The 17,382-nt window shown below is 50.5% G+C and overlaps 1 protein-coding gene across 9 annotated transcripts in view; it reads left to right on the top strand.

The window, feature by feature from the left end:
- Positions 1-17,382, top strand: part of dlg3 (discs, large homolog 3 (Drosophila)) — a 774,284-nt gene that overhangs the window by 722,521 nt on the left and 34,381 nt on the right. For all 9 annotated transcript variants that reach the window (XM_085998120.1, XM_085998110.1, XM_085998103.1 and 6 more), the window contains 2 exons: positions 344-394; positions 12,102-12,203. In XM_085998120.1, the coding sequence (XP_085854246.1) occupies positions 344-394; positions 12,102-12,203 (153 nt within the window). The remainder of the gene's footprint in view (positions 1-343; positions 395-12,101; positions 12,204-17,382) is intronic.

Here is a 17,382-nt window from a genome sequence, read left to right as displayed (position 1 = left end):
TGAAATTCACGAAGATGCAGTTCATTGTTGCTTTTTATTTGCTCCAGCCCCAATCTGCCATAACATGGGACACTCACCAGAGACTCACCTGTAAAATTGATACCTTCATTCAAATGATGAACTCTCACTATCACTGACTGACATATAATTCCTTTTGTATTCCAATTGTTTCTCGAGATGAACACCTGAAGGATTAGATTTAAGCGAGTGCTGGCAGACAGTACAGGAAATAGATGAAGGGGAGGTGGAGGTGCAGGAGGATGGGGAGGGGAGGAGGATGATGACAAATTGATGAGGATGATTTCAGCTGTTAGTAATGTTTTCCTATTTTCCTCCTTCATAGAGGGTCAGGATGATACTGTTCTATCCTATGAAGCAGTGACACGCCTGGAGAGTAAGTAGATGTTTTCAGATCTTTCTGTCTTTGCAGAAAGTTGTAATATTGTGTCTCGAAAGGGGAGTGGGTTTAATTGGATAGCTCTGCCAAAGAGCCGGCACAGGCATGATGGGCCGAATGGCCTCCTTCTGTGCTGTACCATTCTATAAAATCCAGTTTTTCCCTGATGTAAATTTTGTGGTAGTTTGATAAGAGTGCTATTGTGTTCTGAAGTAAAACTCACCTATCTCAGCATTCCATTCTGTGCTCAACATGACCATGGAGGTATGAACAAAAACCTGACTACATCCATTCGTCTCAGCTTTGAGTGACTACCCACATACTGATGCTAACTAAAATGGCAAAGAATAAGGATAGCAGGTGCATGGGAACACCATCACTTCAAGCTTCCCTCCAAGTCACCCACCATTCCGACTTGGACATATATCGCTGTTCCTTCATGGTCGCTGTGTCAAAATCCTGGAACTCCCTACTTAACAGCACTGTGTGAGTACCTTCACCACATAGACTGCAGCAGTTCAAGAAGGCTCAACACCACCTCCTCAAAGGCAACTACGGATGGGCAATAAATGCTGGCCTTGCTAGCAACACTCATCCTAAGCAATGTTACCTCTTACTTTTTCGGGGGTGCACGGCCCCTTTATTTAAATGGGGAACAGTAGCATAGTGGTTATGCTACTGGACTAGTAATCCGGAGGCCTGGACTAATGATCCAGAGACGTGAGTTCAAATCCCACTATGGCAGCTGGGTAATTTAAATTCAGTTAATTAAATAAATCTGGAATGAAAAGCTAGTATCAGTAATGGTGACCATGAAACTATCAGATTGTTGTAAAAACCCATCTGGTTCACTAATGTCCTTTAGGGAAGGAAATCTGCCATCCTTACCTGGTCTGGCCCATGGGTGACTCCAGACCCACAGCAATGTGGTTTACTCTTAACTGCCCTCTGAAATGGCCTAGCAAGCTACTAGTTGTACAAGAAGGCAGCTCACCACCACCTTCTCAAGGGCAATTAGGGTTAGGCAATAGATGCTGGCCTTGCCAGCGACGGCCACATCCCATGAACAAACAAGTAAAAAAAAATGTAAATACCGCGCATGCGCGGTTTTCCACATTGAAAGGCTGGCTGCGCGGGACGTCCCGAGGGCTGCATTGGAGATCCTGAGAGCCTCGCGGCTGCACAGCTTAAAGAAAACATTGATCCTAAAAAATCCTCTGTACTAGCCTGGAAAGCATAAAAGTCGAGAGCTCTGTGTATACTTGCAGTCCTGTCCCTGTTAAGTCCGTGAATGATTGAGACACGGACCAGCAGGAGTGAAAACAAACAAGTCTTTACTGGTGGAAGTCAATAGTGAAACTAACAAACAGAGGCTCTCTAGCGCCTTTTATACAGGGGTGGTCACTGCCGGTACTGCAGTCTGAGACCAGTTATTCTCTTAAAGGTACATACACAACAATTCCTCCCCTTTTAGATAAACAGTACATAACATTCATTTAACAACTAAATGATAACGAATTACAATCACAATTACTGTTGCTAGATATATTGGTTAAGTTTAAGCAATTATAAGTTCAGTCTTTGAGGAGGCTTCCTGATTCTGTCTGGATAACGCCTCTTTGGGGTATCAGGTTCTTCTGGCAATGTTGCGTCGGGATCAATGTCTTTGTTTGGTTCATCTGCTTCCAATATTACCGGTTCTGCGGTAGCTGCAATTGGAACGTCAATTTCATTACCAGGTGTATCAGATCGTGGTGTGGAGTTGACGTTTTCCAGTGACTCTAGAATCTGGTCAGCATGGCGTCTTACAATGCTCTCCCCAACGTCCACGGTATACATGAGAGGTCCTTGTCGTGTACAAATCGTTCCTGGCTGCCATTTCTCAGTGCGGTAGTCCCGGGCCAAAACTGGTTGACCTATCTTAAAACTCCTGGTCGGCCTTTCATTCATATTCTGAAACTGCCTGTTCTCCACATCTCTTCGGACGTTTGGCTTAACCAAATCCAAGCGGCATCGTAGTCTTCGATTGAAGAACATCATGGCTGGAGTTTGGTTGGTAACCGCATGTGTCGCATTCCGGTAGGCAAACAAGAAGTTGTCCACCTTGTGTTGTAGGGGTATATCTTCATTACACATTGCCTTGATAGCCTTCTTGAATGTTTGGACAAACCTCTCGGCCAATCCATTAGTGGCTGGATGATATGGGGCAGATGTGTAATGCTTAACACCATTGTTCTTTAAGAACCTCCGGAACTCTTCAGACACAAACTGTGGTCCATTGTCAGAGCAAATCTGTTCAGGCAGCCCATTCCTGACGAATATGGTTCGCAAAACTGTGATAGTTTTTTCCGTGGTGGTTGAGGACATTTTTATTACCTCTGGCCACTTTGAATGTGCATCCACCGCAATTAAAAACATCGAGTCCATGAAGGGACCAGCAAAATCAATGTGCACCCGTTGCCATGGAGATGAGGGCCACTCCCATGGATGCAGAGGAGCTTGTGGTGGGGCGTTTTGAACCTTCTGACATCCTGCACAGCTCTTGGTCATCTCTTCGATTTCTCTATCGATTCCCGGCCACCACACAAACGCTCTGGCTAAGTTCTTCATTTTTACCCCACCCAGATGACCCTCATGAAGCTCATTGAGTACTCTATCCGTCAACTTAGGTGGAATTACTACTCTGGATCCACACATCAAGGTTCCTCTGCACACTGACAGCTGTTCTCTTCTCGGCGAGAATGCTGGCAGCAGTGGTTCGCCATGTGCTGGCCATCCCTTCACCGTTAAATCATAGACCCGTGATAGTGTCGGGTCATTCCGTGTTTCCTTTTCTATGTTTGCATTCGTCACAGGGAGACATTCGACTATGGTCGAGTGGAATAACTCCATTGGATCCACTGCAAGGTCTTCTTCTTCCACCGTCGGCAACGGTAGGCGTGCCAATCCATCAGCATTTCCATGCTGTTTAGTTCCTTTGTACTCGATGTCATATTGGTGTGCCCCTAGGAAAAGGGACCATCTCTGCAGCCGTTGTGCTGTCACTATCGGTACGCCCTTCTGAGGGTTGAAAATGGAGACAAGAGGTTGATGATCGGTTAGTAGAGTAAATTTTTGACCGTGCAGGTAGTGATTGAACTTCTTCACCCCCCACACTAGGCTGAGGGCCTCTCTGTCAATCTGGGCGTAGTTATGCTCGGCAGAAGTTAACGAGCGTGACACAAAAGCTATCGGCCTCTCTAAACCATCAAGGAATTTATGTGACAGTACCGCCCCAATGCCGTAGGGAGATGCATCACATGCCAGCCTGATTGGCAGTGCTGGGTTGTAGTGAGCCAATACTTCCCTTGAAGTGATTAAGTCCTTACTCTTCTGAAAAGCACGCTTACAATCATTGTTCCATTTCCATGCTACCCCCGTTCGTAGCAGGGCGTTCAGTGGGTGCAGAATTGTCGACAAATTCGGCAAAAACTTATGATAGTAATTCACCAACCCGAGGAATGACCTCAGTTGCGACACATTTTCAGGCGCTGAGGCCTTAACAACCGCTTCAATTTTGTCAGGGGACTTATGTAACCCCTCTTCATCAATCACGTGGCCACAATACGATATCTGTTTCTTTAAAAATTCGCACTTGGGGCGGTTGGCTCGCAGCCCATGTTCCCGTAGTCTAGTGAGCACCTGTTCTAGGTTGTTAAGGTGTTCACTGTCATCTTCACCTGTTACAAGGATGTCGTCCAAGTAACACCGAGTCCCCGGAATCCCTTGCAGGACTTGTTCCATCGCTCTTTGCCATATCGCCGGAGCCGATGCTACTCCGAATACCAATCGATGATACTGGTAAAGACCTTTGTGAGTGTTTATCGTGAGATACTTCCTAGAGGACTCTTCAACCTCCATCTGCAAATATGCTTGTGCTAGGTCAATTTTTGTAAAACGCTTCCCTCCAGACAGTGAGGCGAAGATGTCTTCTATCCTTGGAAGAGGATATTGTACTGTGTGAAGGACAGGGTTCACCGTCACCTTGAAATCCCCACAGATGCGAATCTTCCTTGGCTCTCCGGACTTATTGCTTAACGTTTTCTTCATGACAGGAACGATGGGTGTCGCCCACTCGCTCCAGTCGACCTTAGACAACACGCCCGCCTTCTCCAGATTCTCCAGCTCTGCCTCGACGGCTGGGCGAATTGCATATGGTACCGGTCTTGCTTTGAAAAACTTGGGAACTGCATTCTCTTCTATTTTTATCGAGGCGGTTACGCCTTTAAGCGTGCCCAGTTCTTGTTGAAATACCTCTTTGGCGTTAGCTAAGATTGTTGACAATCGTCTAGGAGTGACGTTTTCATCTTTTTTACCGTCCACCGTCATTGCATGAATGGAATGCCAATCTAAGTTTATCTTCCTGATCCATTCCCGTCCCAATAACGGTGGTCCACCATTTGGCAGTATGTAGAGATACAATTTCCGTATTTTCTTGCCATTGTATTCGACAGGCACCCTTATTTTTCCTCTGGGGTATACTTTTTGCCCCGTATACGACGTCAAGACGATGGATGTCTCTCTCAAGGGTATGTGTGAAAATAGCCTCTCGTAGTCTCGTCGATTTATGACGGTTAGCGCTGATCCTGTATCCAATTCCATTTTAACTTGGGACCCTGCTATCGTGAGGATGACCCAAATGGTTCGGTGATCCTCTTTTGCGATTACATTGTGAAGTTTGAGACAGCTTAGTCTCCTGTTTCCGGATTCACTATCGCTCATCTGGTCTTCGGAACTACTATCCGTCATCTTTTGTACTTTCTTGTACGGTTCCTTAGTAGCCTTTTTGTTGTCGCTGGTCTTCTTCCCAGACCTGCAAACTCGTGCAATGTGTCCAATCTTCCTGCATTGTCTGCATATTTTGTCTTTGGACCAGCAGTCCTTCTGGTCATGGTTAGTTCTGCCGCAGCGATAACATTTTGCAAATCCCCGTGTCATTTCGTGGGTGCCGTATTCCTGTGGTTTTTGTTGAATTTCTGCAGCTCCCCTGGCTGCTGCTTCATACGATACTGCCACGCTGAAAGCCTTATCCAGCGTCAGCTCTTTTTCTGAGAGTAACTTCTTCTGTGTTCCTTCACTCAGGTGTCCACAGACAAATTTGTCCCGTAGGGTATCTGCCAGTCCTGCTCCGAACTGGCAGTGCTTTGATAGCTTGCGTAGTTCTGTAAGATACTCAGCATTGCTCTCATCTTTGTGCTGAGTTCTCCTGTGGAATTTAAATCTTTCTGCTATCAACAACGGTGCAGGGTTTAAGTGTTCCTGTAGGGCAGCAACAATTTCGTTAAAACTCTTCGCCTTCGGTTTGGCTGGAGTAATCAGGTCCCGCAATAGGCCGTACGTTCTAGCGCCCATTAAGTTTAGCAATATCGATGCCTTTTTCCCCTCCGCTATTTCGTTTGCCTCGAAATATACCTCGACTCTTTCCACATACGTGGTCCAGTCCTCTAATGTATTATCAAAAGCAGTGATACAGCCAGTCTTCGGCATCTTGCCAATCTAAAATGGCGCCTCCCGCGCTTTGCCTTCTTCCCCGATTTAACAAAATGGCGCCTCCCGCGCTTTGCCTTCTTCCCCGCTGTTGTTAGCGCTGCTTTCCACGGTTTCTTGCGCGTTAAATATTGATTCTTTTTCTTTTATTATTTTCCCGTCGTGGAGCGGACCCTCTGGGACACTTCCCTCCCTCTTCTTAGGTCCGAACGCTGCCCGGCTTCGAAGCACCGGCCGCGCCCTGTGTGCTCCACCCTCTCTCTCTCTCGCTTCCCGACTCGCTGCCCGGCCCCGTTGAAAAGCCACCCGATCGAGCTTCAGCCCGCCGCAGCCCAGGAAGGATCAGAGCACTACCTGCCACCAGCCCGATTAGCTGGGAAACCACAGACCGAGGAACCCAGCCTGGCTCTGGAAAGTCTCTCCTGCAAGTTTTCAAACCGATGATTGATGGTCGACGCCCGTTTCTCGAGTTTCTTTGGACTCTATTTTTTTTTCTTTCTTCTGGCTCCGACCTTCAACAACGTCGTCTGAGGTGCTGCCGAGTTGCAGGTAAGTTCGTTTCTTACTCGTCGCCAGTGTTAAGTCCGTGAATGATTGAGACACGGACCAGCAGGAGTGAAAACAAACAAGTCTTTACTGGTGGAAGTCAATAGTGAAACTAACAAACAGAGGGGCCTAGAAATTCAGTTGGGCGCGCCAGCCGTTAGCGCCTTAGGAGGAGTAGATCTCGAGCGCTAGGCGTTTAGCGCCCGGGCGCAGCGCGATCTGCGCCTCGCCCCAACTTCAGTAGACATTTAGCGCCGGCGCAAAGTCTTAGCGCGCGCCCTGCTGCGCGCGCAGATCATGACGTCATTTCGTCGTGCAACGCCCTTTGTGCGCCCGGAACCGGAACTTCACTCGCGCCGCCCCATTGTGCGCCGGGCGGCCCTAACGACTGTGAAGTGGAACGGTACACAGCCGAGGCGGGCCGCGGGGAGCGCAAATTAAAGGGCACTTACCCTGCACTATAAAGGCCAGCCATTTTGCAGCATTCACTCTTGTGCAACGGTTTTTTGGAGAGAGACCAAGGAGGAGAGCTTACTGCTTTGGCCCAACACTAGGACAGGTATTTTTGGCTCAGGCCAGAGCTTAGCAATTATCTTTGCCTTCATTGAGATCTCAGTGTTTGCCAGCATATAATGGGGGCTGCATTGGGTGCCAACGCTGAGTTTCAGCCTTATGCCGGAAGGGCTTACAGACGCCGTGAGAGAGTGGCAGCCCTGGCTAGACGCAGAGGGGGCAACAGGCGTCACCAAGTGAGGCCTTACCCGCCCAGGGTATACCGCCAGCAGTCCTTCTATCTGACCATGTCTGCCGCGCAGTGTGTTAGGAGGCTGCGATTCAGAAGGGAGGTGGTTGCAGACATCTGCCAGCTGCTGCACAGAGATCTGCGTCCACAGCTGATGCGCAGGACGTCTCTGTCGTTGGCAGTGAAGGTGACGGTGGCTCTCAACTTCTATGCCACCGGCTCCTTCCAATCCGCTGCTGGGGACATCGCTAACATCTCGCAGTTCGCCGTGCATTGCTGCATCCGCCAGGTGACCAATGCCCTTTTCAGAAGGAGACGTCAATTCATCTCCTTCCCCATGACCCTGGAGAAGCAGCAGCAGCGTGCAGTGGGATTTGCAAGAATAGCGGGCTTCCCCATGGTGCAGGGCGCCATTGACTGCACGCATGTGGCTTTGCGGGCACCTCTGGAGCATGCCGAGGATTACCGCAACCGGAAGGGCTACCATTCCCTCAACGTACAGCTGGTGTGTGACCACAGGCAGCGCATCCTAGCTGTCAATGCCCGCTTTCCAGGCAGCAGCCACGATGCCTTTATCCTGCGACAGACAACTGTGGCTGACATGTTCCAGGCACAGCCTCACCCAAGAGGATGGCTTATCGGGGACAAAGGCTATCCTTTGTGTACCTGGCTCATGACCCCGCTCCGCGCGCCCACGACCCCTGCTGAAGAGGCATACAACGAGAGCCATCAAGCGACTAGGAACATCATAGAACAAACAATCGGCGTCCTCAAGCAACGGTTCCGCTGTCTGGATCGCTCCGGGGGAGCCCTCCAGTATTCGCAGGAGCGAGTCTCCCAATTCGTCGTCGTTTGCTGCATGCTGCACAACCTGGCTATCCGCAGGACTCAGGCACTGCCACCTCACGTTGGACCACCACCTCAGGAGGAGGAGGAGGACGAGGAGTACCAGCCCAGGAGGGAGGCAGAAGGTCCAAGGGCCGCCCGTTGGCGGCTGATTGACCGTCACTTCTAGGCCCCCTGTCAGGGAATGGCTTGTGCCAATGAAAGAACATGATTGCAGCCGCTCCGCAAGCCGTCAGCCGGTTAAGGCAACAAACACTTCAAAGATCAAACATGGACAATGTAAATAAATAAAATGGTTTATTGTACAAACTCAGGGCCCTTCCCACATGAAAACCAAAAACAGACGAAACCCCCAAAAAACACACACACATGACTCACTCCCACAACCTGGGGAGCATTAACAAAAGATGTAAACAAAAATGGCCTTCATCCTCGGCCTTCACAAAACACACATTCCAGAAAACACATTTGGACACACCCTCTACTTAGTGGCCCGCGAGGGCGATGCCTTCTGCAAACTTTGGCGGCCCCTGCACGCCCTGCTGCTCCTCCTCAAAGTGAGGCCATTGGCTGCTGCAAGGCTGGGGGCAGGCTCCTGAGGGGCACATGTCGTGACGGCAGATGCCCTTGGGGGTCGGCCTAGACGAGGTCTGGCCGTCGAGGGGCCGGCTGGTGAATGCTGCAGCTGTGGCTGGCCAGCATCAGTCGCTGCAGCAGCTCCTGGCAGCTCCACTGGGGGAGTGGCAGTGGCGGCTGGAGAAATGGGGGCAAGCTGGCGGATGGCAGGCGCTCGCTGGTCGCCTGAGACACTGGCACTCGGCCGGGCCAGCACTGCAGCATGCGCACCAATCTGCCGAGGGACAGACCGCTGTGCTGCTGCAGCGCGCCGGGTGCCCTGGCGATGCCTGGCTGACACAGCGAGTGTGGCAGCAGTGAGTGCCCGTGTTGACCTGTTCAGTGACCGCATCAGAGCACCCAGTGACTGCATGGCACCACTGATCACCTGGCCACTTGCTGCCTGAGCTGCCCCGAATTCCGCCCGACTGGTGGCCTCTGAGGCCCCGAACTCGGTCACACTCCGAGACAGGGACTCGATGGCCTCAGGCAACCGTGCCACTACCCCCATGAGCTCCGTGTGCCGGCGCTCCGAGTCCGCGGACAAGTCCTCGAGGCGGCGCATCTCCTCGGCGTTGGCCGTCTCCGGACTGGAGGCCAGACTCTCCCTCTGGGGAGAAGGCCGCCGAGCTGGCCGACCCTTCCTGTGTTGCTGGACGCCGCTGGGCCCAGCAATTGGACTCCCCTCCGACCCTTCCCTCCTCTGGGGAGAAGGCCGCTGAGCTTCCACCCCCCTCCCGCGTTTCTGCAGGCCGCTGGTCCCAGGAGCTACCCTCCCCTCCGACACTTCTCCCACGCTCCCCTCCAGGGAAGACGTGTCCCCTACATTGGCATGGGTTGCCGCGGCTGAGGGTTCCCCTGATGGGCCGCCTTCCTCTTGCTCCTCCTCCTCCTCCTCTTCTGAGGGGCTGTCACTGGCAACTCCTCCTCACCATCTGAAAGCAGGAAGGCACAAGAGTAGCTTTAGAGTGAGGAGAGGGCGTCAGCGAGGGATGCATGAGTGGTGGCATTCAGCGCATTGGTCGGACAGTGGCAAAGGATGTAGATCTGATGCGCAAGTGGGACGAGAGAGGTCCAAAAGGTGATGTCCTTACCATTGGTGCCCAGAACAGGGTCGGCATCTCCAGATGCAACGGGGCCAATCACCCGGGCACCCATGATGCGCTCCACGCGATGTTGCAGCTCGGTGAGCGGCTGGATCTGGGGTCCGCCTCCCCCGGTCGCAGTCCGGCTCCTCCTATTATTGGCCAGCTTGGCCTGCAAGAGAAAGGACGGCCTCTAAGTACAGTGTGTAGCCCTGATCTTGTGTGCACTGCCTCCCATGGTCGAATAGCCTGGCCAGTGTGTTAAGTGCACAATGTGCAATTGATGTTCATGAGTGTCCCATAGCTGCTGCATGAGGGCTGGCCATTAGGGCTTTCAGGTCCCTTTGCCCATAATGTGAGGTGCACATGCAAGGATGAGGAGGACACTGGAAAGGGTACTCACCCTGACAATCCTGGCGAGGTCATTTAGCTTTTTGCGGCATTGGACACCGCTCCTGGGGACCTCGCTGTTGGATGACACCTTGGTGGCAACATGCCTCCAGGCTCTCCGGTAGACGCGGGCCGGCGGCTTCCTGCCATTGTCCGGAAACAAAATATGGCGTCTCTTCTCCACAGCACCAACCAGCACCCTCAGATCAAGCTCTGAGAAGCGCTGCGCTCGTTCACGGGCCTTCTCCATGGTTTCAGGCGCTATTTGGGTCCAGCAGCAGTGTTCAGGCCTAGCTGCAGGGCTCCACTATCCAGGGCGTGGCAGCAGACCAAGTCGACCCTTCCCCCTTAAGAGCTGGCCGGCGCCAGGGTGTCTGCTGTCAATCAAGAAATGGCCGCACCTGCGCTGCGCCCGGCCTCGGCGCTCTCGCTCAGGAGCTCCGGCTTAGCGCCTAAAGAGAGGCGTGCATCGCCAGTTTTAGTGCTCGAGCAAACTCTTAGGGCGAAGCTAATGAATATCGGAGAAGTGGCCTCGAATTTGCGCCGGGCGCAAACTTTAGCGGCCGCCCGACTTTACCGCCCCAAAAGTGGCTGTAATGAATTTCTAGGCCAGGCTCTCTAGCGCCTTTTATACAGGGGTGGTCACTGCCGGTACTGCAGTCTGAGACCAGTTATTCTCTTAAAGGTACATACACAACAGTCCCTATAGCTCCAGGTCTGTTTGAAGCAGATAACACAGCTCTGTAACTGTCTCCTTGCTGAACCAGAGCCTGTGGGTGCAGTTCTCCTCTGCCATTGGCAGGAAGCTGTGCATTGGTTGGTAGCATAATGTGGCCAATCCACCTTTGGTGCAATGTTATCTCTGGCATCTATTCCTCCTTGTTCTTTGTCCTATTCCATTAAATTCAGTGAGAGGGAAGCACTGAAAACAGTCCTTGTAGCTTACAATTGAATGGCAGCAAAAATAAATGAACAGTACAGATTTAAGGGATCTCTTTCCCACAGGTGAAAAACTGACTTCTTTAATACCCCTTTTTAAATAGCAAATCAATGAGCTTAGCACAATGGTGCAAGAAATCAACAATTTCATGGGCATCTTCATTAACACCTGATTAGAATATAATTTAAAATTCTCTCATATACACTGCTGCAGACAGGGAAATTCAAGCAAAGTGCAGAGCAAGCGGAAAGGGAGCAACTTCCCCAACTTGCAAATTTCTAGACCTGTCTTGCACTGCCTTTTCACAGCAGGAATTTTCAGGCTATCATAAGATGGTGAGCTCACTAATAAAAAAGGACCGAATCCTGATCTTATAAAGGGAAAAAGAAAGCAACTTTAAAAAAAAGGATTTCTTGTTTTGAGAGGTTGAAGAAATCAATTCTTTGGTATATGTTGTATGGTTGATTTAACTATATACAGTCCTGCTCGAGATTGGTCAGTGTTATCCATGTGATTCTCACTGGTAGCTTTCTGCCGTGGAAGCAGTTTTAAAAATTTTCATTCTTAGGATGTATCGCTGGCAAAGCCGGCATTTATTGCCCATTCCTAGTTGCCCTGGGAAGGTGGTGGCGGCCTTTTCCTTTAACCACTGCTGTCCATGTGGTGAAATCTACCACTGTGCTTTTAGATAGGGGGTTCCAGGATTTTGACCCAACGGCAATGATGGAATGGTGAAATATAAGTCAAGATGGCGTGTGACTTGGGAGAGGAACTTGGAGGTGATGGTGTTCCCATGCATCTGCTACCCTTGTCGTTCTAGGTGGTGGAAGTCACAGGTTTGTGAAGTGCTGCTGAAGAAGTCTTGGTGAGTTCCTGTAGATAGTGCAGCCATGGTACGCCAGTGGTCGAGGGGGTGGATGTTTAGGCTTTTTGGTATGGATGGCCCTGTCTGTGATGTTTCATTCGAGACTGTCAGTGTAAACGTTGCTCACCACAGATGTTTTTAAATTTCAGTTCACTATGCTCGGCCAATAATAATTCTGGGGCCAATGAAGGACAGAGTCAATGACGATCTGATCTCCGAGTTCCCAAATAAGTTTGGTTCCTGTGTACCACGTAAGTACTTCTGAAATTTCATCTTGAACATGCCATTTAACTAACTGTTCTTTGAAATCAGTTATCCTGGAAGCTTCCAGTTTTGGATAGTTTGCCTTAAACTCAACCACAATACGTTGCTGTTCTTCCTTTACTTCCTCAGACCTTGGGTTCTCAAACCAATTCCTCTGAAACACTTAGGGGGAGAAATTGGATGGAGCCGCAAACGGGGCGCCAAGCTCGCCTGGGCGCCAGATTTTGCGCTGCGATCGGAGCAGCAGCGATCGCCGGAAATTCAGCTTGAGCGCCCCAAGAGGGACATGGGGCGAGGCTCGAGGCGCTCCGCGTCCCTCTTAGGGCGCTGAAACTGAATATCGCAGCGCAACGTGCCACAGCGCCACACGCTGCAGCACGGCGCGCTGCGGTACTGCAGGCCTTCCTCCCATTCTTAAGGGGGAGGGGCCTGCAGCAGCGCGATGAGCGATCACGAGTGCCGGCAAAAGAGCCCGGCACCGAGGAGAAGTGCCGGGCTCTCGGAAAGCAGCCGGCAATGCCGCGGGGGGAGAACAGGAGGCCGGGGACGGAGGTGCTGGCAGGCGGCCACCGAAAAAAACGGCCGCCCCGCACCTCCACCTTAATTTGCGCCACTGCCGCCACAGGTAGGCCCCGTGAACCGGGTGCGATTAGCAAGCGGCGCTACAGAGGCGGTTGCTGCCAAATATCGCGATCGGGGCGGTAGCGGGACGCTGCGCACACCGATGACGTCATCGGTGGCGGCGCAGCGCAACAGGCTAACGCCGCCATTAGCGCCCCAGCTAAATATCGCGGGAGGCATGGCCAGTGGCGCTAAAGCCACTGAGTGCCCTCTTTAGGCGCTAACTGGTGGCGCAGCCCACCGAATTTCTCCCCCTTAGAAAATGATCCAAAATAGGGTGGAATTTGGACCATGGGCCATGAAATGAGTTGCAAGCCTTAGTTAAGTGGTTTTTCAAACTTTATTGTGTGAGGAACCCCTGGAAATATTGACACTCTTTCAGGGGACACTCTCCAGAGGTACCCCTCATATTATCGACAATCTGTTGGAAGTCACTTTCAAAAAAAAATTACACAATCACAGGGACCCATACAAATATTGATACTCTCCCAGGAATCCCTTGTCCTAATATCCAAAAGTGTCAGCTACATAAACTAAAATAGTGCTATCATTGCAGTAGGTGTTTTTTAATAGTATGTAATAATAGAATACTATGCTAGTAAATAAACAATACATAGAAATACAGAAATCCGATGACATCAGGTACCAGTTGGGGTCCCCAGTTTGAAAGCTATGCTAACACCCAGCATAAACCTGACAATACAGAAAGAGGGATGTCGATTTTCCATCCATGAATGGATAGAAAAATCTAAACCTGAGAAAGAAGCATAATTTCTCTATTCAAAGGCCAGGAATTTCCTTGGAGCTGCTCCCGCTCCGCCACCGTAACTTCATCACAAGTGCAGCGGAAACCTGTCAATGGGGTTTCCACTGCACTTCTGGTGAAGTTACGGTGGGAGACAGGGAGCAGTTCCAAGGAAATTCCTGGTCAAAGACAAGGGAACAGAGTAGAGAAATGCCCCAAGACACCACCACAGACAAGTCTATAGAATGCTGTATAACAGAGGACACCTAGTGGCCAAAATCTGGCACCGCATGTCAGTATTTGACAGCCTTTAAATTATGGGGGCGCAAATTTCAGACCGGTCCCGCCCGTTTTTTGGGTGTCCTTAGAGGTCCAAAATGGCATCCACAGCATGCACGCACAGTTCTAGTGTGAGTCGCGGCATTCGCCATATTGGTCAGCGTCCGCTGGAAGTATGCAGATCATGATGTACACGCCGATTTGATGCCAGCACTGCCAATTTGGAGCTCAACGCTCCAGCTAACGCCCTTGCTTAAGCTAGCACAGCTGAACACACATTCGGCAACAGGAAGGATACCCCACCAGCGCAATTTAAAGGGATCAACTACTTTCAAGTTAGTTGCTGATTGATTTCTACTGGCTGCTGCTACGATTGTACAAGTGTTTGGTGCTTTCTAGCGTTCTTTAAAGTTGCTAAAGTCTACAGGGAGTGGTGTGGCAGGTGCTGAAGGACTTTGTCCTGACTTCAAGGCTTCTGCACAAACTACTTGCTCTCAGATATGGGTGCAGTAGTAGGCATTTCCATTGGAATCGAGCATAACTGGAAGAATAAGCAGAGGTGACGCAGAGCATGGCAATCTGCTAGAAAAGGGAGGAGGAGGATGGGAGAAGGGCTCTCAGCAGGAGCCCATATCCGCCCAGGGTGTTCAGGGAGCAATACTCATATCTGAACCTTAGTGAGGAACAGTGTCTGAGATGTCTGCGCTTCAGTAAGGACATCCTCACTGAAATCTGCCACCTGCTGCAGCCACAGCTGCAACCAAAAAGCAGGGCGAGGACTGCATTACCAGTGGCTGTGAAGGTGACCATGGCCATGAACTTTTATGCGTCGGGCTCCTTCCAGACTGGAGCTGGATATTTGCAACATCTCGTAATCTGCCATTCACTGTTGCGTAAGGGAGGTAACTGAGGCTCTGTATTCAAAGAGAGCTGACTACATTTCATTCTCTCTTGCCAGAGAGCAGCAGGCGGAGCGAGCACACGGCTTCATGATTATTGCAGGCTTCCCCCTGGTGCAGGGTGCCATTGACTGCACGCATGTTGCTTTGTGGGCGCCAATGTCAACTCTGAGATATACTGCAACTGAAAAGGATTCCACTCCCTCAATGTCCAGCTGGTGTGCAACCATAGGCAATGCATCATGCAGGTCAATGCACAGTATCCTGGCAGCAGTCATGATATCTTCATTCTGTGGCAGTCCGCTATACCATCTGTATTTGAGCCACCGTGACAAACCAAAGGGTGGCTACTGGGCGATAAGGGCTATCCGCTGATGACATGGCTCATGACTCCAGTGCGCAACCCATGCACACGCACAATACTAGATCTAAAATAGCCTGTTCCCTGGTTGGTTCCTCAACATACTGATCTAGAAAACTATCTTGCATACATTCCATGAATTCGTCCTCCACGCTATTACTACAAATTTGGTTTCCCCAGTCTATATATAAATTAAAGTTCCCCATGATTACTGTATTATACTTGTTACATGCACCTCTATTTTCCTGATTTATACTCTGCCCTACATTACAACTACTGTTTGGGGGCCTATAAACAACTCCCATCAATGTTTTCTGCACCTTGCTGTTTCTTAGCTCCACCCAAACTGATTCTACTTCTTGATTTTCGGAGCTAAGTTCCTTTCTCTCTACTGTCTTTATCCCATCCTTTATTATTAGGGCTACTCCTCCTCCTTTTCCATTTTTCCTGTCTCTCCTAAAAGTTAAGTATATTGGAATATTTGGTTCCCAACCTTGGCCACATTGCAACCACATCTCTGTAATGGCTATTAGATCAAACCTATTAATTTCTATCTGCACTATTAATTCATCTATTTTGTTGCGTATGCTTCGCGCATTCAGATATAGTGCCTTTAGCTTTGACTTATTTCTATTTTCCCTGATGTCACCTTAGTCACTGATGCTTTATTACCTTTGTTACTCTCTCTGTCCCTTCCTGACCCACTCTGCTTATTTTTACCCAAACTCTGCGCTAGAGCCTTGACATTTCTCTCACTGCTTTTAAATTTACTCTTTCCTGAATCATCCCACCCCCCCCTTCATTAGTTTAAAGCCCTGTCTACTGCCCTAGTTATTTGGTTCGCCAGGACACTGGTCCCAGCCCAGTTTAAGTGGAGCCCGTCCCAACGGAACAGCTCCCTCTTTCCCCAGTACTGGTATCTAGATATCTAATATATAGTTTCTTTGGGGGAGAAATTGGGTGAGTAGCGCCACCTGTTAGCGCCTAAAGAGGTAGTCAGTGGCTGTAGCGCCACTGGCTGCGCCTCCTGCGATATTCAGCAGGGGCGCTAATGGTGGTGTTAGCCTTTTGCGCTGCGCCGCCACCGATGACGTCATCGGTGTGCGCAGCGCCCCGATCGCAATATTTGGTAGCGAACGCCGCTGTAGCGCCGTTCGCTACCCGCGCCCGGTTCACGGGGCCTTGCTGCGCCGGCAGAGCGGGAATGGGTGACTGCCACAGACAAGGAGGACCAGGCAGGTAGTGCAGGAGTCCCCTGAGTGCATCTCGCTCTCCAACTGGCACTCTGTTCTGAATACTGGTGAGGGCGATGGTTCCTCTGGGGAATACAGCCAGAGCCAAGTCCACAGTGCCATGGGTGGTTCAGATGTACGGTGGGTCAGCGGGGGCGGGGGGGAGGAGGGAGGTCAGAAAAGCAATAGTGATAGGAGATTCAATAGTTAGGGGAACAGACAGGCATTTCTGTGGTCACAGAGATGATTTCAGAATGGTATGTTGCCTCCCTGGTGCCAGGGTCAAGGATGTCACTGAGCAGCTGCAGGACATTCTGAGGGGGGGGGGGGAGGGTGAACAGCCAGAGTTTGTGGTCCATATCGGTACCAATGACATAGGTAGAAAGAAGGATGAGGTCCTGCAAGCAGATTTTAGGGAGTTAGAAAAGAGATTAATAAGCAGGACCTCGAAGGTAGTATTCTCCAGATTACACCCGGTGCCATGTGCTAGTGAGTACTGAAATAGGAGGATAGAGCAGATGAATGCACGGCTGGTAGATGGTGCAGGAGGGAGGGCTTTAGATTCCTGAGGCATTCGGACTGGTTCTGGGGGACGTGGGACCTCTACAAGCCGAACGGGTTGCACCTCAACAGGGCTGGGACCAATATTCTCGCGGGGAGATTTGCTAGTGCTGTTGGGGTGGGTTTAAACTAGCTGAGCAGGGGGATGGGAACCTGAGTGAAAATTGAGAAGGGGGAGAAGCAAAGCTGGAAATGGAAGACAGTAAATTTGTAAGTGAGTTTGGAAGGCGGAGGAAACAAAGGCTAGGAAATAGACAACAAAGGAGTTTGGCAGTGCTTAATGGTATATTACTTCAATGTAAGGAGTCTAGGCCTAGAAATTCAGTTGTTTGCGCCAGCCACTAGCGCCTTAGGAGGAGGAGAAGTGGGGCACTAAGCGGCTAGCGCCCGGGCGCGGCGCGATCTGCGCCTCTCGCGAAATTCAGTTAAGATTTAGCGCCGGCACAAAACCGTAGCGCGCGCACAGAT

This window comes from Somniosus microcephalus, chromosome 1 (genome assembly GCF_052327205.1).
Source record: "Somniosus microcephalus isolate GS21.2 chromosome 1, FLI_Smic_1.0, whole genome shotgun sequence".
In the NCBI taxonomy this organism is placed as follows: domain Eukaryota; kingdom Metazoa; phylum Chordata; class Chondrichthyes; order Squaliformes; family Somniosidae; genus Somniosus; species Somniosus microcephalus.
This window is presented reverse-complemented; position numbering and strand designations above follow the sequence as displayed.